Consider the following 27,459-nt stretch of genomic DNA (forward strand, 5'->3'; position numbering starts at 1 on the left):
TTCTTGTGACCAAATTGCATTTAATAACCAGAAAAGCATCCCCTCATTCATTTTGTTGCCAGCTTCACTTTATTTACATCGAGACAGTCCAAATGGCTTCCACAGCCGTGGGGTTTGCAGAGCAGCAGCCTCTTAATGTGCTAAGTACAAACAGCAGGCAGGGCAGCACAGCCCTGCCAACAAGAGCCAAGGGGCTTGGAAGATGACAGTTTTTAAATATTCCTATTAACATAAAGGGAAATAACACCCAGGGTATGGAGTCTGTGATGGAGTGGCTGATATGTCTAGTTTGTTAAGGTCAGAGTCACTCAGCAGCCTCACAAGAGTCACAGCAGCTGGAAAAGAGCACACAGGGCTGCCAGGAGGAGTCAGGGGTCACTGAAGGATTCAGAATGCAACATAACAAATAACTAAAGCTGAACAATGCACAGATGCTGATCTCACCTCACAGGGATCTCCCAGATTCTCCCCATTATACTGAAACACTCAGTCCTGCAGAGCACAAGCTGAACAGGCCCAGCCAGCAATAAAAGCCTCCCCACACACCTCCAAGGCAGCTCCTACCAGTAAAGCACGTTTGTTCTGGGCTCGGATGCATTAGGGATGAGTTTTCCTGGCAGTTACAGCCCCAAGCAGCACCTGGTGCTCGGCAGGGTAAGGCACTGGTGTCTCCCTGAGCTGGACCACACAGCCCTGCCTGGCAGTGGGTTCAAAGCACAAAGCTGAATTATCCCTGCAGTGACAAAAATGGAACTGAAGATGGTGGCTCACTTGCTCCAGCAAAGCCACAGTGCTGTGACAAGGGACTGCTCCAGGCTATCCCTGAACGCACCTGGAGATGGCACAGCCTGGCCCAGTCCAAGTGGTACCAACCCTGCAGCTCCTCCATTCCCTGAGAGCTGCACTCTCAGGTTATCTCCACACAAAACTCAGTGCATGTGAAGTACTGCTCTTCACCTCCTGAGACACACACAAGCTCCAAAAACCAAAAGGTGACACTTCACAGCGACCCCAAGGAATTCTTAGTAGAAATAATTCTACTTTTATTGTGAAATGTTATGATGAGAGGAAGGTTTTCTTAAAAATAATTTGGTTTTTTGCCATCTTCTTTTAGTGGCTGCATAGTCTTCATCAGCACAATGGAAAGAATCTAGCAATAACACCTAGAAAGAACTACCTGCCTTTTTTATCCCTGTAAGTTTTCCAAAAGCTCCATACAAAGAAACTCAAATGATATTACCAATAACCATTAACTAGATCTTGGACCAAGATTCCACAGTGAGATTCCTCCTCACAAGGACGCAGTGGGACCAAACAGACCTCACAGGTTTGAATCTGCAGATTGTGTTGCCACTGAAACAAGAAAGGAATTCCAACTGATAGAGCAGCAGCAAGAGCAAAACTCAAGGCACGTTTGTAGAAACAAAAACTCTTCTGTTCCTATAAAAACAGGCAATAAAATATACAAAATAAGTAGAATTCTCTCCATTCAACCAATGTACATCTGCCTCACTCTTCCCTGAGGCAGTAGGGGAGCATGAGCAAGAACCACTGCTACCATATTTTCAACATTCAGTTTTGCTATTAAATAAATTAGACATATTAGTGCAAAGGGAAAAGAAGATTCTCTTTTGGATTTTGGGATTGGGTTCTGTTTTTGCTTTACTCTGGTTTTTTGTAAAAAAATTCATCTCTAAGAAACTAGCATTTACACAAGGAAACAAGAAGCTATGTATTTACCAAATATCTTAAAATAATTCTGTATACTGTACAAATATACACCGTTAAACATTTACAACCTCAGCTTCCTAGATGACTAAACCCACTGCTCTTCCAAGCAATGCAGCTACCCAACTTCTCTTTTCAAAACCTCAAAGGTACCATCTGTCAGGTATAAAATCCCTTCACAATTAGGGACAGGACGGGAAAGAGATCTACTGATAGTAGTGATATCAATATAAGGGAGTTCCAGTTGTACTAAATAATTTAAAATAGAGTCCTTGCTAGACAGAAATCTGGGAATAGATTTTCAGTAATGAGCCGACAGTAAAGTCAGGGGAAGATCTTTCTTCTCTTGGCAGAGCTTGATTCTGTGTTCTCTGGTGATTCCTGGGATGGTCTCCTTGACAAACCACGAGAGTCTTTGTTCCACTCACTGCTACTGCTCTGACCTCCTTCACTGGTGGCTTTGGAACCGCTTTTGGACACAGCTGCTCTCCGCTCACCCTCATGCTGAGCTGTGTGAGGGGCTGTGGGACGCACACTGCTCTGTCCTGCTGCCTGCTGGGCCTTCTTGGCATCTTCTGCTCTGCAGATCTGAGCCCTGGCAGCTGAGGACACATCCAGGCCTTGCTGTGGTGCTGATCCTGGATTGCTCTGGGCTGGCCGATTCCCGTCTTTCAAGGGCAGCTCCTTCCCTTTGCCTTCAGTTCGACTGGTCAGGCTTGCCAGCCGTGGGTCCCGTGGCTTCTCTGCAATGGCAGCAGCTCCTGAAGGGGCAGGGGCACTGCTCCTCCTGCAATCTGCAGCTGCAGCTCCTGAAGGGGCAGGGGCACTGCTCCTCCTGCAATCTGCAGCTGCAGCTCCTGAAGGGGCAGGGGCACTGCTCCTCCTGCAATCTGCAGCTGCAGCTCCTGAAGGGGCAGGGGCACTGCTCCTCCTGCAATCTGCAGCTGGAGGAGCACTGCTCCTTCTGGAATCTGCAGCTGGAGCCCCCATGGATGGAGGAGCACTGCTCCTCCGGGAGTCTGCAGCTGGAGCTCCCATGGAGGGAGCACTGCTCCTCCTGGAATCTGCAGCTGGAGGAGCACTGCTCCTTCTGGAATCTGCAGCTGGAGCCCCCATGGATGGAGGAGCACTGCTCCTTCTGGAATCTGCAGCTGGAGCCCCCATGGATGGAGGAGCACTGCTCCTTCTGGAATCTGCAGCTGGAGCCCCCATGGATGGAGGAACATTGCTCCTGTTGGAATCTGCAGCTGGAGCTCCCATGGATGGAGGAGCACTGCTCCTCCTGCAATCTGCAGCTGGAACTCCCGTGGATGGAGGAACATTGCTCCTGTTGGAATCTGCAGCTGGAGTCCCTGCAGGCTGTGTGGGCCCTTGGCTTCCTCGGGGCACTGCATGGCCAGGGCCAGCAGCAATTTCCTGTGGGCTGTTCCCAGCATTTCCAGGCTCACTCCTCTTGCCATTAGAAGAGCCAGCCTGCACCACAGGAGATGTTGTTGTCCCTCCTTTGGCTGGGGGCTGTCCTGCTGGCCTAAGCTTCAAAATCCTCAGAGCCTCTTTCTTGTAATTTTTTTCTGTTGTCCTAATAATGGCGCCTCTCTTCTGAGCATCCTGAATCAAGTGATTCCAGTTTTTATCTTCCTTTAAAAAAAAAAGAAAAACAAAAAACCCCTGTTACCAGCAAGAAATCAACACAAATGGACAGAGGTGTCAGAGGATGCACAATCTCTTTAATCCAGGTACCTGACACAACTGTCATGGAAACCACTGTTATGTTCCTTCTGGAATGGAAGAATCTTATGTTTCAGGTGCAAAACAGCAACAGACACTCTGGCTGCTGTAACACAGGGAAGGCACTTTGAACCATCAGAACTTCCAAAAATGACAAATTTCTCAATTTCCAGGGGTTTCCCCTCACAGGCGTGGGACTACAGCGCCCCCTAGCGGCGAACTAACAAACCCCCTCTCCCGCCCTTGGGAAAACACAAAAATCGAGGAATCTCCAAGACACAAAATTTATCCCTTGCACAGACTGGAGCAGTCTGAGGATGCTGCTCGGTCCCCCAGCCCTCAGGGGTGGCTCACAGAGCCCATTCCACCGCTGCTGCACCTACCATGAGCGTCTGCAGCCGGCCCAGGATGAAGAGGCTGAACCGCGCCCGAGTGATGGTGACATTCAGTCGCTGGAGGCTCGCCAGAAACCTGAGTGACGAGACAAAAACTAAGCTCCTAAACTGCTTCTTCCACAAGAAGCTTTAAAGGGTTAGGAGAAAAAGACATTAAACTAAATGTCACCGAAATTAACGGCAGCAGTTCCTCCCCAGCCCCAGGCCCCGCAGCAGCAGCCCTGCCTCGGTGAAAGGCTGAGCATGAATTGTGTTTTTTTTCTTTCACCACTGATTCCTTGCAGGGAATTCCAGTTCTTTCCAGCTCTTGCTGTTGATGTTTCCTTTCTTAGAGCAAATCCCCTCTTAATGCCAACCACTGCTTCTTTAAACGTTCCTCAAAGTACTGAGGGCATCAACCTCACTTCACCTATCAAGACTTTAAGCTTCTTTTTGACTCAAACTGAAATAACTTAATAATATTTGGCATGATTAATGGGAAAACACCCTACTGAAACACTGAACGCTGCACATGAATATTTTATTTTAAAGGTGACCTGCACTGGAAGCACGTCCAGGCAGACTTGCTTTGTCATGCTTCAAGAGGGGAGAGTATATCCTTGGCAGAAGTCTGGTTTTGCACTAGGAAAATTGCCTGGTTTGGTTTTCAGGGATCACAAACCACAGTACTGAAACCTAAACAAATGCTGAGTGTATTCTTAAACGTTGATTTCTCTTAGCACTCATTTACCAGAGCTCAAAAAAAGGTTTGTGAGACTAATATCAACTATTTCTACTCTAATGAAAAAGCTTCCAAAGCACACAGCTTATTCTTTCCTAACAAAATCCACAATTCAGAAGTCCAACCTAATTTGAGCAGGTTCACTATCAATACCTGACTATTGTCATTGCACTGACACCTCATCTGCAGCAAATTCACAACCCTGTAGTGAAGACTGCAAAAACCACAGAATCACATAAAAAAATTTAGAGAGTGCAGGAAATAAGAGAAGCAGGAAGCAGACAGGGGAGTGGATCCACCAACACGGGTAAAAGTTTTCTAGGTCTTGAGAAAAGAATGAAGGGAGACCTTGAAAGACTGCTAAATATTCCTGACAGCTTTTACAGCTGAAAGACAAGAAGATTATTTTCTCAGGAAGGAGAGGGAAAAAAAATCCATTGTCATCCCCTGGAGCTTTCTTCTCCCAGGTAATTCCAGAGTAAATTTAATGCTGGACTAGCAACCCTGGAGAACAAAACACTTTATTCAGGCCACAAGATCATAGGTAAGGGTGTGGCAAATATCCCATCACACCTTGGCAAGGACACCTGACCCTGAACCAGAAATGTCCAAGCCATCAGCATGTACAGCTGCTGAGGCACTGCACTGGCATAACTTGAATATTTACTTTTATATATTAATGTATGAACACTGCAAGGTGGAAAGTTCCTGCTGAAAGAGCAGACAGAGGTTAAGTCTCATGTCAGCCAAAAGAACTGGCAAATTCCAGCTGCCTTCCATTCCCAAACTCAATCAATCAGATTAAGAAATCTTCAAAAGGCATTATTGTTGTTTACCATAAGATTTGGATTCCTTCTTCCCCCAAAGTGGATCAGCATAATTAAAACACATTTTTCTTGCAGAGAATGAGTATCAGAGCTCAAACATAAGCAGCTTAGTGAAACTTGTGTGTAGAAAGAAAGATTTTTGTTTATGTGACCAGATTTTTCCTAGTTTAACTTAGAAGGCAGGGGACTCTAAGAAGGCATATTTCATATTTTCACTACCATTTTTTAAACTAAAAATGATTCACAAGTTACAGAAATCAGCAACTGCTCTAAGTGCTCTGGGGGTAAACAGCACACTCAGTTTAGTTCCTTCTGTTTCAGACAGAAAAAAAGACATATAAAATTAAGAAATCTGCAGTCCTGAGTTAAGACTTCCTCCTAATCTGCCCTTATCTTAGAAGACAAGCACATTCATTTACAAATCCCAGATCCAAGTCTCTACGTGACATTCCAAGTGACATACACGACTAATTTACAAGACTTTTACAGACATTAACAAGACAGCAACAGCCACAGAAAATGGGTTTCATTTTGAGAACAGCATGCAGAAAGGTGTACCAAAAGCCACAAGAACAACAACTGCTGCAGTAATAATGCAAAGAGCCAAGATCCCAAGGCCAATCCTGCCAAATCCAGGCAGTGGCAGGATAAGGGAGCTGTGCAAAGGGATCAGCACATAATGCAGAGCACACCACCAGCACTTCCCTGTCCCTCTTGCTCAGACATCTCAGGACACCAATTCCTGCACTGAGATACCCTTTAATTCACTGACTGCCAGAAGTGACTCCCTCTGTAACTTTCTAACCAGCCCTACTAACAAGATAACTCTCTCTACAGCATCCCTGGCAGTGGGACTGCACAATTCCCTGCAGGACACGAACCCAATGGATCCTTTGGTGCTGTTTGCCTGCACATATGCTGGAGTGCAGCCCTCGGAGCTGTTTGCCCGCACGCAGGACACGATGATGCAATCCTTCTCTCGGCCCTGGAACGCATCCACGGTGTCCACCTCTCCTGGGCTGTTGAAGAAAAGAGAATTGAGCAGATTGCTAATTCTGAGCTGGATTTTTAAGCAACACACTGATGCAAACAGCCTAAACACTATCCTTAATGTGTCAAATCAGTCAGGGTAAGTTTCACCTTCAAAGCTGAATTTACTTTTCTGAGATCAGCATCATTACTGAAAATCTGTTTGGGTCCACACAGCAAGGAATTTTAGGTTCTTTTAAATCAGCTTTGTTCAGAGCAGCACTATAATCAAAGCATGTGGGTAATAATTAAGAATGGCACAAGGAGACCACGCCTGTTTTAAGCAAAAGGGTTACAATGTCCCTTTTAAAGGCGCAACCAAGTACAAATTTCAGCAGTAGGGAAAAAAGAGTTTTTCCATTATTTAACAGGATAAACAAAGGATTAATATGTAAGAGCCAAGGCCCATTTGAAAGCTCGTGGTTTCTTTACCTGTTATTCTTAAACACACTGTCCAATTGCTCCTGAATTTTCCTTTTCTGTGCACTGTAAGGGGTAATTATTCCAATACGACGAAGGCCCAGATCCTTCCTTTTTTCTTTAATTGTTTTAATTAACTCCATCACCAGCTTCACTTCTCGAGGATTGCTGTAAGAGCTGCACAGGACAAAATGGAAACATCACACCTTTGAGAGATCTTTTCAATTCAATGCTTCGGCCCATTTTGTTGGGGGATTTTGAGTCACAGCCCCTGTTTTGAACTTTTGCAGGTTTTTTCACACAGAGGTTCAAAGAACTTGGCAAGCAGAGCCTGAGGAGGGGCTAGCAAACCTGGGAAGTGCAGGCAGTGAAAGGCTGCACTTCCACATTCCCTCAGCACCTCCCAGCTGTGCTCTCCTTACAGAACAGGGAAGGGGAGGACTGAGCCTGCCACCTCCTGGCATCTCCGCAGTGTGCACCTGGGAAAGGGAATCACTGAGAAAATCAGGAATTTACACTCTTACTAAAGTTAACAGGCATTTACTGGCATCTAACAGTGAGTTAAACCAGGATTAAAACCAGTTTCAGATCTAAGAAAACCTCTGTTTTTTGTGAAATTAAATCTTATCAGCTGGAAAATGCAGTTCTAGCTACTAGATGCATATTGGAACGACCAAGGAGAGAACACAACTCTTCTGTAGGCAATTAATTCTCAGAAAATCTAAACTTTGCCTGGGTTAGAATGCAGGACTTACTCATTGTCTCGCTCCTCACGACCATCAGCTACATCAAAAATCAGGTAGGGCTGGAACGGCCACTCTGAAGAACATCTGTTCTCCTCTATTGCCCTGGAAATAACATTTTTATCACTAGGGAACCATACAAATAAGAAATTCTAAGAGCTTATACCTCATTAATTTACATCATTGTTATAAAACACAAGCAACTCTCCAGAAAGAGAGGAACTGGCCTTTAAGTTTCACCAAAGGAGGTTTGGATTAGATATAAGGAATTTTTTTTCACAGAAAGGGTTGTAAAGCATTGGACCAGACTGTCCAGGGAAGTGAGAATCACCATTCCTAGAAGTGTTCAAAAATCATGTGGATATGGCATGTGAGGACATGATTTAGTGGTGGAAATTGTTGACACTTGAAACTGATGGCACTAAAGGTCTTTTCTGACCTTAACCACTTTATGATTGTAACTTTCAGCTCTTTTCCTCCCCAGAATCCTTAACTTCCCCTGCCACCCAAATAGATTGAGGCCTGAAAATGAACTCTCAGCACTCTGTATGCATAATTTTAAGGGATCTTACCTCACCTATCACACCCAGCACTAACAGAGATGGAACACACATTTCCTCCCATTAACCATCTTTCTCCTCCCCACAACCTCAACCATTTCTAGCCTCACAAGAACACCCTGAAAAAACTGCTTTAAAAACCCTCTGCTGAGCAAGAATAGAGAGCTACTCACTTGGCAGTTTTGAGAGTCCTGCCATACACATAGTTGGATGGGAAGAGGCAGATGTCGGGGTGCATCCTGTACTGCACGGTGAGCTGCACCACGGGCGGGCTGCGCAGCACGTTCCTCTGCACCTGCTCCTCCAGGTGCCTCTGCAGCCGCGCCATCAGGGACTGGTCGTAGCCGTACTGCTGAGCTTTCTGCCACGGGGAGGACAGGAATTGTAGCTGGGATCTCATGCCCCACCAAAGAATTTGGTGTTTTAAATTTCTAAACTGACAAAATAACTACTTGTGCTTCGGTTTTCTACGTGTCGGTCTTATTTCAGTAAAGGCCACCTGTACAAATCTGAATTCTTGTGTGTGGTCTTTAGCAAGACAACTTCTCTTTGTGACTCACAACACAGTAAAATTTTTAGAACGTCAACCATAATGAAAAGCAAGACTTTCCAGGTGGGATCTGGTTAAATAAACACAACCTCCAGATAATTTACACCTCTAAAGAAGCCAGCTTTGTTTTCCTGCTTTCTTTACCAGGTGTTTAAAACAGCCTTTACTGTTGGAGACAAGGATGTACTCTTACACATTTATCCTTAAACACCTGCAGGGTCAGGAAGTTCCAGATAAAAACAGGAAATCTTCATACTCCCTAAGGAATAGGGTAGTGACTGAAGCTCCCAAAATGAGAAAACAGAGCCTACCACAACACAACATCCCTCTCAAACCAAGTGCCCAGTTCAAAGTTTGTATTGCTCCATTAAAATGTATCTTTTTCCCCCCTCTTTAAATATTTTCTATAGATACTGTTCTTTAACTATATCCATTCTATGGCAAGGAAAAAAAAAGAGCTTGCACACTTACTACTGATTTGACAGTAGGAGGGAGCTGTTTGGGATCTCCAACGAGGACAAGTTTATTACAGCGATGGATCAGTGGAATCAGTGTTTCTACCTCACAGGACTGCCCTGCCTTTGGGATATGCAAACAGGACAAAAGCAAGTTGTAAGCAAAGCAGAAGTACATCAAATTTCTTGTAACACAGCCAGAATAACTCAAATGCTTTAAGCCTTAGAAAAAATTAAAAAAAAAAAGAAAAAGAAGGACTTTTCTCTAGTAAAAAACTACAAACAGATTTATTTTATTATTATATATGCAAAGCTCTCCAAACAGATATAAATATAACCCAACCATCTGGAAATCTCTGAAGCAAAAAAAAACCCACCCATGGCTAAGTGTGGTTCTAAATAAAAGCTGTCTGCCATTACAGCACCAAACAAGCCAGGAAAAGAATCAATTAAAAGTTCTTTCTCTCCGTGGTTCTACTGGGGACAGGGCAGGCAAGGCACAAATGCTGCAGCAGCCCAAGAGCCCCAGGCTGCCCAAGCAGAGCACAGGGCAGGCGTGGAGGTGAAGGAGCTGCAGCTCCCCCCAGCTGCACTGACCTCATCCACGATGACACAGCTGAAGGGATCGAGGCCCTGCCGGGAGAAAGCCGATTCCAGCAGGCTGCCCCCGCTGGTGCTCAGCGTGCAGCAGATGATGTCAGACTCCAGGATGATGTCTGCCTGCACTTTCTGCGAGTGCCCCCGAACCTTCAAGCACAACAGGACACCCTGGTTAAAATTCAGCCTGAACTGTAACAGTGAATGCTCCTGTTTGGGCGTTTTCCCAATGTGCAGCCAGAGCACAGCCACATTTCACAGCTGCCTGTCCATAACTAATTCAGCTTATGGCCTTGATCCATTCACCCACTACTTCATAAAACCAAATCTCACAATTAAAGGACACCAAGTATAAAAACACATCAGCTGAAGTTTATCAGAGATAAATTCTCCTACCTCCTTTAGCTGAGAAGCGAGTTGTTGTCTTTCCTTTGCAAGTCTGCCAATTTCATCATTTAACATTTGACTCTAGATGGGGGAAAAATTAAAGAGGAACCACCTTTAGCACCATCCATTTCCCATATATCTTTTTTCCTCCCATACCCTAATTTATTTCCTAAACATGCAGACTTCCTCAGACTGTCTTTCAGTATCAAGTGTGTCTGAAGAAGCCAATCAGTTTCTTGGAAAGCTGTCACCATATTTAGGCACTGCAACACACAGATACCAGATCTTACATATTCTGGCAACTGAGAAACAGTTCACCACCAGAAATTTCTCTTTGGGCATAAATGCCAAATTCTTAGACAAAAAAAATGGAAAACCTCAAGTGCAACACATATTCCAAAATCTCAGATCATGAGGTATCTTCCTGTTTTTTCAGAGCTTTGAAACAGATAATCAATTTAAACCATTAGGATTTACAAATATGGTTACATTAAAATCTAACTGGTGACAAAACCAAGTGAAGACTACTGAATGACAGAGCAACAAGTGGCATGATCAACCAGTGGAAAATACTGGCATAAGTAAACAAACAAATTCCTGACAAAGTTCTCCATTCCTTTTCATGGTGCTACCAACTTTTCCATTAGTTGAAAAAGTAGGTGGTAGAGACAGCAACATGAAAAACCAGAGTTCTTTTTGTGTTATGAACACAAAACCACAAAGAGGATTAAAAATTGTCCTGCTACCTCTCTCTTCTCACATTTGTGCATGGCACGCTCTCGGGAGAGCAAGTCCAGCTTCTGATCCAGAGCTTCTTTCTTCTTCTGAATGTCCTGGTCACAGTCACCTGGCTTTCTTTCTGTAATAAACCACAGGAGAACATAAAGGAGGAACAGAAAAGCTGTTACAGTAACTCCAAATTGGACAAATGCTTTTTTTTCTGCATTTTCCCCTTTTTCTATTGAGGATTTATCCTGTACAATGAAGACAGTGAGAATTTCTTCCAACTGTAGCTCTCAAATTGCTTAAAAAATGATGGCATTAACATGTATACAATGTAATTTATTAAAGAAACAAGTCACCTTGCTTATTTCTTTCCTTTTCCTTAGATTCTGGCTCAGATATATAAACTTCCCCACTAGGACTGAGAAAAACAATGTTTAATGAAATATTATTGTAGAAAAATCTTCCTTCTTATCAGACACATAATCCCATGTGGAAAACATCACCAAGCTCTTAGAGAAGACTGAAGAAAAGTCTGATTTCCATGTTACTTACTCATTCTGTGTTCAACTTGCTTATCCAGGCTGAATCCCCGGACTTCATTGTTGATTGATTTTTCAGCACCAAGTCGCACTAATTTGATATCACCACAATTTCCTGTTTAAAAATCAGAGTCAGAATACTCTGAAATTACTCCAACTGTCTCTGTGCTTTGCTATGACAGTTCATAAATGTAAATATTATGGGTATCAAACAAGGTTTTTCTACTTATCGAGAGTTTTCAACACTTGACTTGTACTTAAATACAGCTACAAAAAATTCAGTAATTCCAAACTCTAAATAATAAAGATGTTGCCCATGTTTTAGTAGTGGCTATCATTAAGAATGTTATTTTGAATTAATGAAACTACTTCTTATTCTCAGGTTTATCTAAAACTTCCAGAATTCCTAACTTGGACAATGCTAACTCCCATCAAGTAATGCAATTGGGAAATCAAAACCAAAACAACATTGGTTACAATGGAGATATTTTTCCCCTTGCCACAAACTAGATGTCTTATACAGAATTCATCTACTTTGTATTAGTCACAAATTGGGAGGAGGAAAAATAAGAGCCTTTGACACATCAAAGTTTTCACCAGTCTCCTTCCCATGACACACAATGTCCAATTTTATTCAAAATAAAGGCAAAGGACTTGTGTCCAAATCCCCAAGGAGTACTAAAAAACTGATGAATTTAACTACAGCATGAGGAAAGGGTCAATGTCTATGTAAAACAAAGTGTAATTTATTAAAAACAACTCCCACAGTACACCTTTCAGAAAAGCACAATGAAGTTAACAACAGCAGGAGGATGTACCAGTCACGTTCTGCAAGAGAAAGAATCTGCTCAGAGGAGCGTGCAAGTACAGAACATGATCAACTGCTTCAGCTCCTCCTCCAGGTTTTGCACATTTAACATGAAAACAGAACTTAAAAACAAACCATACCCAAAGGCTCCTGTTTGTTTTGGCATTTTTCCTTAAATGCAACGATGATCTTTTTCATGAGTTCATCAACAGCAGCATTTGATGGTGCACAAACCAGAAAACGATTTGGCTTAATCTTGGTATTTTTTTTCCGAGCCGTTTTCTCATTCCTAGTGTTCTGTAGATTAATTAACAACAAACCAAAACAAGCCCTTTAGATTGTTTTCATTTCAGATTGAGAAGCCAGACTGTACATTCATCTAAACCAAACCCCAGCACGTGACCATGTTCACTTACTTCTCTCAAAACCCGGGACAGGAGTCCTACAATAGTTTTTGATTTCCCTGTCCCAGGAGGTCCATGGATAAGGCAGATCTTGGGAAGTCCTGGGTGTTGCTTTACCATGGCATAAGCTGTCTCAATGGCTCTCTTTTGATCTTCATTGTATTCATTCATATATGAAGCCTGAAGGAATAGACAGGGCAAAAGACAATGAATTAATGCTGATCACACCTTCCACATCAATTTTCTTTACTTTCACAATGTCCTCACCTCTCTAGCCAGAACTCAAAAGCTGTAAGGGCAGGGAAGCTTTTGATTCTAGGTTTGCTCTAGATGCACACCCAATCCTCCCTTGAAGTTGTAACAAAGGTTTTGTTCACTCCCCACACCTTTATTTTGCAATACCTTTTCCATCCTATGTTTCATTTCCTAAACACTTTCCCAGTAAGGGGAAAGAAAACTGAAAGCAGTTTGAAATTCACTGTAACAGCAGAGCACAAACACCTGAGCAAGTTCAGACTCCTCTCTCCACCCTGGCATCCAACTCTGAAGAGGGAAGTGTCTCTGTGCTTTTGAAGCTTGGCTATTTTCTCTTGGTCATCTCAAAAGCCAGCATGAAAAACCAAACCTGCAAAACTCATGAGGTCCAAATGCTTGTTCTGTTAACCCTGACCCTCCCAGCTGCAGGACTTACAGCACTTCCTGAGGCAACAGGCAGATCTCTGGGACAGAAGTCATTATAACTTGGATTTATGATGGGTTTAGCCAGGGGGCTCCTGCTCAGCAGCAGCAGACCTTTGAACTTTCTGTGTGTGGTCACCAGGGAGCCAACCACCACACACTTCACTTGCTTATGGATGAAGAATGACAAATTGCCTCGGGTTTGCACAGTAAGATGACAGGCAGTTTGCTGCTCTTTTTGTCCTGTTAAAGAAAAATAAAAAAAACCAAGTTGTTAATCCAAAAACTATCCAGATCATTAACTGAAAGATACTCCAGTAAGTCACTCAATGAATTCACCCAAACAAGATTCTGAACAATTCCCTGACTTCTAGACAATCAACAATGAATTCTTGCAAAATGCCAACACTTCCCCATCCCCACCAAAAAAAAGACCAAACAAAAACCCAGTGCTTTGTACAACTACTCAGAGCACTGCTTTAATAAGGCAGGTTCTGGGTACTTGGTAATCCTGGTAACTCACAGGTTCAGTTCCCAAAGACCATGACAACTTTAGGCAGTGAGATCACAGAAGTTCATGGCACTTGGTATCACCTGGCAATACCATCCTAAAGGTGCTTTCAGAGCATTTACTCATCGCTAGTTTCTGTTTTTACATGAGGTTCTAGAAAAATGATGGACAGCAGGGCTGCAGCTTCAGCTCCTCATTTTTACAAAGTTTCTAGCCTGGAACAGACCTGCTACAGAGGAAAAACAATTCAATTTCCTCTGAGGCCAGGGGTACATTACAACTACCAATAGCCAACAGCTATGAAGAAGCATTTTATGGCACCAAGAAGGATCCCATTTTCACTTCTAGCCCTGTTACTCACTATTTCCGTAGCCAGATGCACGAGAAAATCGTGTCACGAGGCCAACATGATTCACTATGTGGTTCTCCATCCCACTTTCTTCCCCAAAAGTGTACTTCTCCTTGTGGACCACCAAAAAGATTAAGTCATCCTCCTTTGGATGAAGCTGCCTCGCCAAATCGCTCTCTCGTAGATGAGCTACCCAAAAGACAAAGTAAAATCCCAACATTGAAAAGAAAATGGTTACAATTATTTTCTGACTGTACAAGTACTGTTAACTTTTAAAGCTGTTAAAGGCCGTAGCAAAAGATTGTGGTGAAAATTTAAACTCCATCCTGCACTCTTAAGCCCGAGCACAGCATTTTATAAAAACAGAGCAAGTCAAGGACAATGTTATCAAAACAAGCTGAAAAAAAAATCCCAGCTGAGAGGTATGGAAGGCACAAATTCCCTGCAAAATACATATTTTTCTTACATGCATTCTGTAGAATAGCAAAGTTGAAATCCTTTCTATATTTAAAGCAAACACAGAAAACTCTGCCTGTAAATGCCAGCTCATTATAATGCATCATCTACTTGAAAATCAGATTTTATAAAACAAAACTCCTCACCTGTAAAATGTGCTGTATTCATGTCAGCAGAAAAGTTCTGTAAGTAGAAGCAATAACTTCTCTCTTTTGCTTTCTGGTTTTCTACCCATTCTTGTGCCAGCTACACGTTGAAAAGGAAACAATAATACTTTGAAGGGTTTAGTGTATCAGAAGAAAAGCTTATCATGACTCAAAGGGCAAATAAAAAATGAAATTGAACTATCAGACTGTCAAGTAAACTGAAGGAACACTGTGCTTTGTCACTATTAAACTATAAAATAAAGACTGGGAAAAAATACTTCCTGGATTAACCTACTCTTTCATGTAAGTTCTCAACAGAAATCAAAACATTACGTTTTTATCCTCTGTCATTGAAAGACTTCCGTTTCTTGAAGATTTGTTTCAAGCTTTATACACTACAGAGAGAGGAACCACATCCTTTGCCACTCCTTTTTTATTGTTGATGTGCACCCAGGAAAAAAGAAACACTTCACTGAGGTAACTCTGGTAGTCCCCAGTCTTAAACACAGCTGTTTGGATTATCTATCCTAAAATCATTCCTCTTCTGATCTGTATCTGAATGTTTTCAAAGGTAAATAGAGGACATAAACCAGGCTTTAATCTCTTACTAAAATTTATCAGTGTTGATGAAACCAAACCAAAAGGCAGAAAAGCTACTTACTGTTTCAAAGGCGTTGAGCATCAACAAGGGAAAAAATGTATTAAAATAGTCATTGTAGCCCTGAAATTGGACAGGAACAGAGGCTACTATGGACTGCAGAAGATTATTTGGAGTTCCAAAGAGGCTGAAGTTCGCAAACATTTCGTAAGTCCACTTCAGGACTTGGTTAACAAAAATGCTGTAATCACGCTGCTGAGCGCCAAGAAAAGAGGAGTAGGTTTCTCGGCCAGGCCCTCTGGAAATGTTTGAAGCATTGTCATAGTGTCTATTTTGGGACTGAAGAACATTATTGGAACCAAGGGGTTGAGGTACATTACTGAAACTTGGAGATTTGCATGTTGGATTTCCTGCTGGTGCAGGTTTTGGATACAGTGGTGGCCTGGCCACTGCTGGTTTGGCTGCATTCACTTTGCTTTTTGAAGGTGGGGGCAGCTTTCTGCCATCTTCCAGATCTTTGCTGAAGGCTGCGTTCCGTGAAGAACTCGCTGAGCTGAAAATTTTGGTAGTGGAAGGCTTTCTCACTTTAGGTGGTGGGAGAGAAGGCTTGGCAAACACGTGATCTGCCCCTGGGCTGGGGGCTGGGTGTTTACTGCAGTATTCTCCAGGTTTTTCCACCTGTTCCATACAGTCTTTGTCCTTACAATTCACAGGAGCTGAGGGTTCATTTTGCTGAAGGCTTTCATCAACATCCATTTCCTCTGGGGTCTTACTACCTGTAGCAGTATCTAGAACACTTTCCTCCTGAGAACATAACTCCATATCCACAGGATCTAACTGGGTTAAAAACAGATTATCATCACCTTCATCACTGCTTTCATCTGATTTATATCCATTTTGCTTGGAACTTTTCACCTCACACTCAGGCAGGACAGTGCAGCCTTTTCCTGAAGACTCATCTTTATCATCTCCAAGTGCAGTGGGAGAGAGACCTGAATCCATAGGGACAGGAGGAAGCACCACACTGTTACCCTCCCATTTTCTGTTCCAGTCTGAAGAACGAGGCATTTTAGAGGCACTTGCCACCTCCTCCACAGAGGGGCTCTCAAATTTTCTCTCACTGGCAGAAGGAAAAGCAGTCTCTTCTCTTTTTTTCTCCCTTTGGTTTTCAACAGAACCTTTAATAGCTGCCAGTTCCAAACTTTGAGGCTTTTGTTCCACGGGTTTTGCACACACTTTGGTAACTTTGTTTCTGCTCTCCAAACTTCCCGCAGAATTTTTCACACTTCTTTTGGGCCTCGTCTGCCTCGGATAATGCCGGTCTTGGCAGATCAGCATTTTTTTATTGTATTTAACAGACAAGCGCTGAGCCTCGATCTGTTTGGTCCTCTTTTTCTGTGCCACTCCAATCCTGCCTGCAGCTTTGCCGTGGCTGCGCAGCTGAGCCAGGCTCTCCAGGGAGGGCTGGGACAAGTCGAACGCCCTGCGGGGACCCTTCTTCAGGCCCAGCTTTTCCACAGTTGATGCTGGAGCAGGACTCTGCCGGACCTTCCTTGGGGGAACCACAGCAGGCATCGACCTGCCAGGCTGAGAACGCTCTGTCGTGCTTTGGAGCGGTGTTTTGGTTTTGGCTGCTTTAACAACGGGAGGTTTTTTAGGACTTCTCTGAACTGCCGGTGCCAATTTACATTTTGCTGTGGGCTTCTGTGGGCTTGTGCTGTTTTTCTTAAGGGCCAACTTTGAGGCTAATGAGATGGGAGATGTAGATGCTTTGGGTTCAGGCAATTTTGAGTCCAGGGTGAAGCTTTTAGCAGTACCTTTGTCTGCACATTTCTCCAGCTGATCTTTTGCATCTTCTTTGCCAACTGATTCTTCCAAGGTTGAATCAGTTGCTTCTTTTCTATCACCAGCTTCCTTCTGATGAGAAGTATCTTCTGCCTGCTTTTCTATTGAGTTTACTGCTTCTTCCATGGAGTCATCACTGAAGTAAGACAGATCATAGCCCCAGTCATTTAAATCATTATTCAGGCAGTCATCTGAATTACTGGTCTCAGCTGCTGGTGAAACATGATCTTGTTTATACTCCTGAGTTGCTTCCATAGCATACGCTTGAGTATCTTGCCAAGCTGAAAAAACCTCAGCTTCTGTTTCAAATTCAAAGTACTGAGATTCGCAGTCATCCAGTAACATGGGAGAGCCTGGAGACTTTGATTCTCTTTTAGTGTCACTATCAGAAATGCTGCTGGGTGTTGAAGACTGCTCTGCACACACATTTTCGTTGTTGGGTTTTGTTTCCTCCTTGTCAGCCACGCTTTTTTCTTCATCAGAAGAGTCTGAAATTACAATGATTTGATTGCTGGGGCTATCTGCACCACTGAGACACCTGGTACTCTGGCCCTCGTTGGAAGATCTTACAGAACCTTTCACTTTCCTTTTAATATCAGACACATTGTGGTACACTGAGCTTTCTTGGTTGGATGCAACAGGAAAATTGACACTTTTGGCATAAGCAGCTAAAGATAATTTACTTAGGTCTCTATCAACCTGAGAGTCTGATAAAGCATCATCTTTAGAAACCGTCTTCACAAAATCCTCCTCTTTCTTCACCACTGAATTGTTTTCCCTCTTGAAATATGCTGAAAACTCAAACAACCTGTCACTTGATTCATGCTTCACTGACAGTGGCCTGATCACATCCCGCTTGTTTTCAGAGCCATATGGAAAATTGCCATAAGCTGAAATCTTATCCCTACAAAAGGTCTCCGAAATTTGATTTTTGCAATCATACTTATCCAAATCATTTAAATTAGACTGCTCCTGGTTTGAAGTTTGCACATTAATGTTTTTCCTAAAGAAAGACATCACGGGTAAAGCTGGTTTTTCTTCTGTTGATCCTTTTTTCAGTGAGGTGTCATTATGCCCTAAAAGCAAAGCACTGTCATCTTCCTTCCCCCGCACACCAGGTTCATTTCTAGAGGAGTCAGAGGAATCCAGTGATGCTTCCCTGGACGCCTGTTTAGTGGGGACCAGTCTGGATTGCAACACACTGTTTGCACTTGTCTCTTGCATACTTTTGCAATTCCTTGAAGATGGAGAATCAAGTTGAGTTTCAGCAGACAGATATGGTGGTGTTTTGGGTTCTGCTTTGCATTTCATTTCTAACTCTCTGCCTCTCCTGAAATCTGAATGCTGGGTGTTTGAATTGAAGCACTGATCATCCATATTGCATTTCCCTGCCACAAGATCATGGTTCTTATTTTCCTGAACTTTCCCACGTACTTTTTTTACCAAAGGGTTCTGTGCAAAGACAAACTCCTGAGCTGTTGAGTCACCAGGTTCCTTTTTAATATTCATCAAGAAGCCTTCTGTGGATGTGCAAGACGTTGAACTCCTACAGGCATCTCTACATTCCTCTTCCCAGGCATTTTTTCTCCTGTGGGAAGAGTTCTCCTGGCAGTCTCTGCTTTCCTTTGACATGACACAAGGTGAATAAAGGTCCTCCCTCTCATGTCCACTTGTCTTGCATCCATCATCACATCCATTCCTCTCATGCTTTAGAGAGACACTTGGCAAAGCTGTCAAGTTTGAACTGCTTCCCCCAGCCAAAGAGGCGCTCAGCGCTTTGCCCTTTATACTTCTTATAACTTGCCTTAAACACGTCTGCAGCTCCTGGTTTTCCTGGCTGCTCAGCTGCCACCCCACAGCTCGATTTTCCCGCAGCAGGAGGTTGAGCTTGTCCAGGTACTGCTTGCACAGGGCGTGCTGGCCGAGCTGGTAGCCCTCCTTGAGCAGGCTGCGGATGAGCTGCACGCAGGCGTGCTGCACCGAGCCGGGCGCCTGCAGGGGCCCCGTGCCCTTGGCGCACAGCCCCAGCCCCTTCTCGCTGCACTGGGTGAAAGCTCTGCTGGGCAGCGTGGTGCACCTCACCACGGCCTCCACCCACTCCTGCGAGCTCACCCACAGCAAGTGCAGGCACTTCTTACTTCTGTGCAGCTCAACGATGGACACCAAGATGAGCAGGAAGAACTCGGAGATTTTGTCGCACTGCTGGAGTCTTTCGATGAGGATATTTTTGATTTCTGAGCAGAGGTAGTGGATGACCTCTACGATGTAGGCTACACCCAAATCCCTGAAATCCATCAGGGACTGAACAAAAGGGATGAACCAGAGGAACGTGCTGTTATGGACACGCATGTCTCTGCCAATGTCAGACTGAAGCATGTTAGCCAGGGTCTGCATATCTTCGTACATGTTGGGGCAGTACTCTGGGCAAATGGCAGCCTTCCAGCCAGTGTCCTGAAAAATACATTCACCACACAACAGCCTCAGTGATATGCACAGCTGAATAGGGCAGCTGTTCTGTGGCCAAGCCTTTTGGTTATTTTCTTTCATATATTTGTTCATTAAACAGTAACAGCTCTCATATCCCAATGTAAGTTACTAAAAAATGCAAAAAATAAAGAGCACACAGATGTATAAGGAACTAATTTCCTAAAATATTACCTGTCAAATTGGTGTGAAGTAGTAGTTCCTTTAAAAATCATTGTGAACTATTTAAAGACACTGTCATGCTGACATGATTTAACCTCAATCAAAACCACATGGAAAGCCTTTAAAAGACATTTCATAAATGCAACACATTGACATCAAGAGATAACCACACTCAGAAATGTTTATTCTTGAAAATGGTATTCTGTGACCCCAGCTCAAAGAAAAGGAATATAAAATACTGGATTAATACCTTTGGAGGCTTTTCTGTGTTGTAATTATACACAATCTGACTGCAAGACATCATGTCATCACCGTAGTCTGACTCTGGTTCAGATTTTGTCCTGAAAAGAAACACAAATCACTACAGACTCACACAATTAAAACCCTAAGAAAGTCAGGACAGATGCTGCTTTTCAGATACCAAGTGACCATTAGAACTTGTCAGTGATAAAACACACCAATGAAAAGGTACCATATTTAAAAGTAAAGAGCTTGTTCTGTGCAGCTTGTAAGAGGTGGGGGAAGTGACTTCTGGAAAAAGATTTCTATTGAGTCATGGATTTGCCTACATAGAACAAATGCCCAGAATGCCATCTACTGAAAATTCAAGACTTCCCATAAATTTACCAAATGTTGAATAAGGCAATCTTCATTAACCTTCAGTGCAAGTTGGTTGTAGCACTAAATAAGCACAGAACAGTTAACAGTCTTCCCAATTCAGGAAAAAAAAATCCTAACAAGCTTAACACAGACACCAGAGTTACCAAAAAGAAGTGAGTTTATATTTTTTTGAAGGAACCTCACAATTTTAAGGGACCTACTTCAATTTTTCTTTGCTTGAATTTGGAAACATAATATTTTTTCAATTGCCCTCTCCCCCCCCCCAACACAAATTACAGCAGCACTGACAAGAACTGACCTCCTAAAGCTACTGCGAATATTTTTGATTTCATTCTTGTAGCTCGCACTGTTGATTATGGTTTGAAAGGCTTGGACAGGATCAATCAGCTGGCCCCAAACTTTAGATCCAAGCTGATCCAAAAGAACCATGAAACAGTGCAGGGCAGGCCAGAAGGGGTCGGTGGAATCATCTGCAACACAACAGCAACTTTTGTCATCTTTCAGTATTTGTCAATATTGCCCAAACATTGCACCTTTCAGAAGATAAATAGGCCTCAGGTAAAATGACCTCTCATTACAGTATTAAGAACTTAACAAGGAAATTGATAAAGATGAAAAATGGGCTATGAACTGTCTCCATCTCAGTATCAAAGCTAGTTACCAGCTGCTTCTTTCTCCATAGTGTGAAGTATAGACTGCAGGAAATCGTTTTGTTTGTCTGGGCCCAGTAACAAGGAGTCCATAGCTCGTTCTTCCAGCACTGACAGCAACATGCAAATTCCTACAGAAGAAAAAAAAGAAACAACTTGTGTATATATTTGAAAAAATACACAGCAACTATGAAATTGTAGAGCTCTGACTTGAAAGAAGTGTTTACAAACGGGAGACTACACAAATGAATTTCTGATCATAAATACTCACCCAGCCAATAGTTCTTGTAGTTGGCTGTATCATACAAATGAGCTGGCAGAAGGATGAGTTTACTCTTTTCAAACATTGAAGAGCTGTAAATATCTGGATTCTCAAAAAGCCCCAATGCAATAACTTTGAATAAACAAGTCAGCACTTCCTCTAAGTCATAGTAATCATCCCTATCAACCTTTCCTAAATTCCTTGCTGTTAGGATGGCCCACCGACGAATCTAAGGATTGAAACAAAAAAGTTATATATTAATAAAAAGTAAAAATAAAATCAGAATTCGGCAAGAGGAAGCATTGCTATTACAAATGGGACAAAGGCGTGTTTTTACTAATAGAATAATTAAAATTAAGCCTTTAAAATAATCTTAGAAACAGGCTTGCTGTACCTATAAGATGATGTTGGTAACAAGGGAGCTAAAATTCAGGGTAATACCTATAAAAAATTCCTCGGGATTTATGTGCAACAGTGTAGCAGTTGGTTTGTACTAATTTTATATTATTCACATGTTACTGACCAAGATATTCTAATGAGAGAACTGCATCCTGTAAAGGATGTCAAATTTTATTTACAGAGAAATACACCACACAGATTTTCTAAAACCATGCAAAGACAGCACTCAATCCCTTCAGTATTAACATGGTGCACAAAACCAGGGTTCAGCAGAACAGAAAAAGCAACTTACCACCTCATTTGGGTGTACCAAAAAGAGATAAATTCCTGGGTATTTCTCAAAGACCTGAAAGGAGTCATGACTTATTTCCATTTTACAGAGTACTTCTACACACAGCTCACCTAAAAGGGTAAAACACAGTCATAGTAAGGACTAATCCACAGACTCACAAAAGAAGTGTATTTAGCATCAAAATAAATATCTACATTGATCCTCTGGTTTAACTCCTGTTTATTTTCACCTCCTGCAGCAGAACAACAGGGGACACGGTCAGATACGTACTGACTTTCTGATGCAGCAGCAGGTAGGGGTATTTCAGTATTTCCACCAGGGGCACTCGCAGGTTGTTCTCAAAGTTTGGCCCCACATAACCAGACAGACGCGTCTCGCCGTGCTCGTCCACCAGGAACAGCTCATCATCCTCTGCTGCCTCCTCGTGCATGGATCTCTCCATGTGGGCAATGAGGCGGGAGGTTTCCAGCTCCCACAGGGCCTGTCCCATGGGGGAAAACAACAACCAAAACAACGTGAAGGAAGTTTATTAAAGATTAAAGACATCTATTAACACATACTGAAATCTGAATTACACTTTCAGAAACTGGAATCTCATTTTGAAAAGTTTCTTTCTCCGCATGGTCCAAAACACTGAAGCTTTGTAATGGAATTCAATTATGCTAAGCACAAATCTCCCACTTTAAAGTTAAGACTACAAACTCATTTTTAAAAGAATAGCCTTCAAACCAGATGCAATTTTATAATTCTGTTGAAATAGTCATATTCATTTCAATACTTATTTTAGGTTAATCACAAAACTTTGTTCCACTGGCCAAAACACAGAAAGAGAACACAGGAAAAGATCATATTTAGGAAGATAGGAAAAGCAATTATAAAATCTTGCCTTCTAACAGATTTTGCAAGTAGTGGAAGGAAAAGAATATAAACAATGCAAAGAGACTGACTGATTTGCTGGATATTTGTAGGGACTCACTCACTTAACATTATGCATCTTAATTAACTTCTCCAAACCTCAATTAGACACCAACTTTATTCACTGCAGTAAAAGGACACAGAAAGGAACTTGCAGCAGGTCCAGACACTTCTCTTATTTCCAGTCTGTGGAAGTTCCAATCACATGGAATTGCACTCCAGAGCAATCTAGCTGACCATTCTAAAGAGCAACCTTTTAGACATCTGTATTATGATCAATTAGCTAAAAACACATATTTTACATACACAGAAAATAAGCTTTCCAAAAATATAAAATTGGAATTTTATAGATATGTAAGGGAGAATTTTATATACATAAGAGAGGACTACAAAAGAGTTTTAGATTTTTTGATTAATTGCGTAGTCTGATCTCTGAAATTGAAACACAGGAGAAAACTACGAATAAGAAGTGAAAGCAAACAAAAACAGGAACTAAGTGAAGAGAAACCAGTGGAAAAAAGAAAAGACATGAAGGAAATGAGCTGTTAGTCTGGCAGATGTTCTTTGTTTCAGATGACAAACCATCAACAGCGTGAAAGAAGTCCAAGCTACAGTGTCAAGTCAGCAACTTCCAACCACTGGTTTAGTTCTTGCCAATTTGAATATATGCAAAACAAGAGGATCTCTGTTTTACAATCAGCAGTTTGCAATTCCATATGAAGAAAACAGACAGTTAAAAAGCAACACAACCTATTCCCAAAACCCAATAAAACACAACCCCTTCCCCTACAATGAGACTGGACAACAGAAGCCTCTTAATTAATCTCTTAATTAATCACCTCATGCAATCTTGGACATTCTTCTCTTGCTTTGTGATATTCAACCACACACTCCAGGCAGTAACAGAGGTCATCATTGGATCCTTCAAGATCTTCCTGGGAAAGCCTTTGAGCAGCATAGCGCTTCAGGAACTCGGTGGTGTCAGCACCACTCTGTGTGCACCACCGGCATGTGCTCATTCTGGGGAGAGGGGGGCAAAGAAGCAGGAATTAAAGCCTTCAAGCGGTAAAATATTCCCTTTCAGACACAACGAGACCCAGTTTTGAAGTGCGGCAGCGTCAGGATTTCAGTTACTCATTAGCAGCCTCTATGCAGGTGCTCTTACACCAGCCAGGTGCTCGCAGTTTAACACATTAAAGCATTAAAGGGACATCGCACAAAAAATGCCTGTGGAAAAGCAAATGGTAAAAGTAAAGCACTGTAGACAAATGTGCAAACTAGGAAAAAAAAAGGTGAAAACTCATCTTACATTAAGAAAAAAAATCGCCTTACCCATATATTGCACAATTTTCAGAACTACAATGCAAAGCTCTTTATATTATTTTACTGGTGTCTCTGGAATCTAGGTCTAGTGGCATAAAGTTTAATTAGCTTTTTTCCTTAATCTCCTGCTAGAATTTATAGGTCAACAAATCCCTGTTGTCACAAGCAAAGAATATTTACCCAGAACTTTCCTGTCTTTGTTATTTTTATAGACAGAAAGAGTGCTGAAATTCTCACTGCAGATTGCTTTCCTCTAAAACCAAAAATGCTTCACTAAGCAGCACTGGAGTCATCTCAGATCCTGCCAGTCTGAAAAATTCCACAGAACACTGGAATCACAGAATGGTTTGTGTTGGAAGGGACCTTGAGGATTGTTTCATTTCACCCCCTGCCATGGGCAGGGACACCTTCCACTCTCCCACGCTGCTCCAAGCATTGTCCAAACTGGCCTTGGGCACTGCCAGGGGCAGCCACAGCTTCTCTGGGGAGCCTGTGCCTCAGCACTCCCACAGGAAGAACTTTCTCCTAGTACTCAGTCTAACCCTGCCCTCTGTCAGTTTGATCCACTCCCCCTTGTCCCAGCCCTGCAGCTCCTGATGAAGGGTCCCTCTCCAGCTCCTTGCAGGCCCTTTCAGATAACAGAAGGCTGTAAAAGCATCAACTCTTGAACTAACTATACAAAAAGATGGTAACTACTTCTTTTCTTCTGCATAGCGAGAGTATATAAAGCCTTAAGTTTCCTCATACATACACTGGGAAAACCCAACAATTGTGGCATTTACCTTTGAAAAAAGGAGCTATTTGCAGTGCAGGTGTGCCAGGTCACATGGTGGGAAGGAGCCCAGCGCTGCCCTGCAGGCAGGGAAGGGGCCGAGCCCTTCAGCCATACATGTCCTGAGTGCAGAGGGCAGAGCTGTATCCTCAGCAATCCAACTCCTGGCGACCAAGTCTTGGTGGGATTTCAAAGATCTAGAGCAAAACAGAAATCAGACCGCTGAATCACGGGATCAGTCCGGCTGGAAAAGACCTCTGAGGTCACCGAATCCAACCTGTGACCAAAGCACGGCCTTGGCACCCAGAGCAGGGCACCGAGTGCCACCTCCAGGGATGGTGACCCCACCACTGCCCTGCGCAGCCCACCCCAATACTCACATATTTTAAAACCCTGTCAGTGAAGGAATTCCTGCTGATGCCCAGCCTGAACCTCCCCTGGCACTGCTTGAGGCTCTGTCCTCTCCTGTCACTCGCTGTCTGGGAGAAGATGCCAACCCTCACTTGCTATAACCTTTTTCCAGGTAGATCTGTTGCCCGATCCGAAGAAAACACAAACAACCGAAGTCGTTTATGCGGTGCTTTATTGAGGGCCCTGGGAACCTGGGACTAGCGTCCAAAGTCAGAGCCCCATCTCACAGAAATTTTACAGGGTTTTTATATGTTTCTTTACATGATTTCTTCATCGTAACAAAATCTTACTTAATTCTAACACCTGGTACTATTATCTTCTTGACATTTAGGTTCCTGCCAAAAGGTACAATCCTTAGATAAGTGATTATCTCTTAGCTACACTGCTTACATTACAAATTTCACTATAATAGTTCATCTGCAGGTTATACGCGGCCTACCAAGCCTTAGCATGACTACTACTAATGTCCACTATAAGGTTCTCTACTAGCTAAATACAGTTTATTTTAATCAAATGGCAACAGATCAGCAGAAATCTGTTCAGCTCACACTTAAGAATTGCTTTGGTATTTAACTTAAGAGCTCCATTAATGCATTTCATGAAGCGGTAATTACGACTTGCAAGAGAATCCCTTCTGCCATTCAAATGCGGATGAGACAACGATTGTCTCGCTTTCCACTCGGAAAGAGCGTAAATATTTACCTCTCTTAAAGGGAGGAAACCACTTAAGGGAGCGTGGGCGGGCACACGAACGAACCCCAGCGGTGAGGGGCACCGTGCCCCGGTAACGCTGCTACCGACACCCGGCACGGGCTGCGGAGCCCCGGCCCCCGCGCACCGAACGCCCCGGCACCGCAAACTCTTTCGGTTTCGCGGTCGGAGCCGCCGCAGCCGCTCTGCTGCCGGCCCCACCTCAATCCCAACCCCAACATGAATCTCAGCCTCTGGAGAGCCGCAGCAGCTCACCCGCCTCACCTCAGCCCCCTGCCCTCCGCGCCTTCCCGCCAAGCGGCACCGGCCTGGCGGGGCAGCGCCTGCCCTGAGGCGGCGCGAGGGACCCACACAAAGCGCGCCCCGGCAGCGGCGCGGGCTCCGCGGGCTCCGAGGCGGCTCCGCGGGCTCCGAGGCGGTGCCGGCCGAGCGGGCGCTCCCTGTGCCCGCCGCTCGCTGCGCTCCCCGCTCACCTCCCGCCGCTCCCGCGGGTCCCCGGCCCGGCCCGGCCCTCCCGGTGCCGCGCTGAGGCCGCGGCGCTGCCCGCGCTTCCGCTGGCGGCCGGAAGCGGGCGCTCGCTGCCTCCCGCGGGAGGAGCCTTAAAGGGCCAGCACGGCCCCGGGAGGCGGCGGCGGGGAAACTGAGGCACGGCGCTGCGGTGATGCAGCACTGCCTCAAGGGCAGCGGTGCGCGAAAGGATTGGCAGCAATTAAAACCTCATAGATTGCTGTCTACAGAGCAGGTATTGGTTTGTTGCAGTGCTGGAGGTGAGGGGGTTTTCTCCACCTCACTCGCCCACCCCTGTCAAGTGCTGTGGTTTATTCATACAGTAAGTATTCCTTAATGTTGTTATGTCATTATAGCATCATCGTATATGTGCTGGAGGTAATTTACATAATGTTATCTCTTGATTATAAATAGTTCTGTACTGCCCTTGCACCTCCCCGGTTTGGGTGGTCTTGGGGGTCTTCATGAAGGCTCAAGGTCTATTTGCATCTGAACTTTTCAACTTTGTCTTCAGAGCATGGGCATTTAGTGTTATTGATATTTCTGGATCTAACCGGTCTAAATTCTTTATTTTTTAGCTAATTTGCCTTACATTTGTCAATGTGATAAACGCCAATCACTCGCTTTTTGAAATTTATGAAAATTTAATAAAGAATAAAAATTGGTTACAAAAATTAATACAAGAATAAAAGTTTAAAAAGGTTTTCAGAGACAGGACAAATAATGAGACAATAAGAGCAAAGAAGGTAG

At 43.5% G+C, this 27,459-nt stretch overlaps 1 protein-coding gene across 2 annotated transcripts; it reads right to left on the minus strand.

Annotated features, from left to right (window-relative positions):
• On the minus strand, positions 1-27,402 carry SETX (senataxin). Of its 2 annotated transcripts, none has more exons than XM_063409041.1 (26): positions 26,676-27,402; positions 25,091-25,277; positions 23,825-24,005; positions 22,341-22,551; positions 22,071-22,180; positions 21,389-21,608; positions 21,129-21,248; positions 20,766-20,937; positions 20,097-20,187; positions 15,419-19,651; positions 14,758-14,857; positions 14,168-14,344; positions 13,309-13,538; positions 12,630-12,797; positions 12,354-12,510; positions 11,419-11,520; positions 10,887-10,999; positions 10,150-10,221; positions 9,754-9,903; positions 9,173-9,280; positions 8,325-8,512; positions 7,604-7,696; positions 6,861-7,025; positions 6,281-6,418; positions 3,840-3,927; positions 1-3,366 (listed from the first exon to the last, which is right to left on the minus strand). In XM_063409041.1, the coding sequence occupies exons 3-26, from the start codon at positions 24,002-24,004 to the stop codon at positions 2,053-2,055; spliced, it is 8,700 nt and encodes a 2,899-aa protein (XP_063265111.1). In that variant the 5' UTR covers position 24,005; positions 25,091-25,277; positions 26,676-27,402; the 3' UTR covers positions 1-2,052. The 2 variants fall into 2 exon arrangements, with proteins under 2 accessions (XP_063265111.1, XP_063265112.1); XM_063409042.1 differs by having other exon boundaries at positions 26,467-27,402.
• Between the last annotated feature and the right edge of the window lie 57 nt (positions 27,403-27,459).

Source organism: Prinia subflava, chromosome 12 (genome assembly GCF_021018805.1).
Source record: "Prinia subflava isolate CZ2003 ecotype Zambia chromosome 12, Cam_Psub_1.2, whole genome shotgun sequence".
Lineage (NCBI taxonomy): Eukaryota > Metazoa > Chordata > Aves > Passeriformes > Cisticolidae > Prinia > Prinia subflava.

Excerpts from the sequence above, each read along its gene's own strand:
- SETX (XM_063409041.1), bottom strand. The coding sequence starts at position 24,004 with ATGAGCACATGCCGGTGGTGCACACAGAGTGGTGCTGACACCACCGAG. Across the intron at positions 19,652-20,096 it reads ACACAGAAAAGCCTCCAAAG|GACACTGGCTGGAAGGCTGC; the intron begins GTATTAATCCAG and ends TGTATTTTTCAG. Across the intron at positions 14,858-15,418 it reads TGCTCAACGCCTTTGAAACA|CTGGCACAAGAATGGGTAGA; the intron begins GTAAGTAGCTTT and ends TTCAACGTGTAG.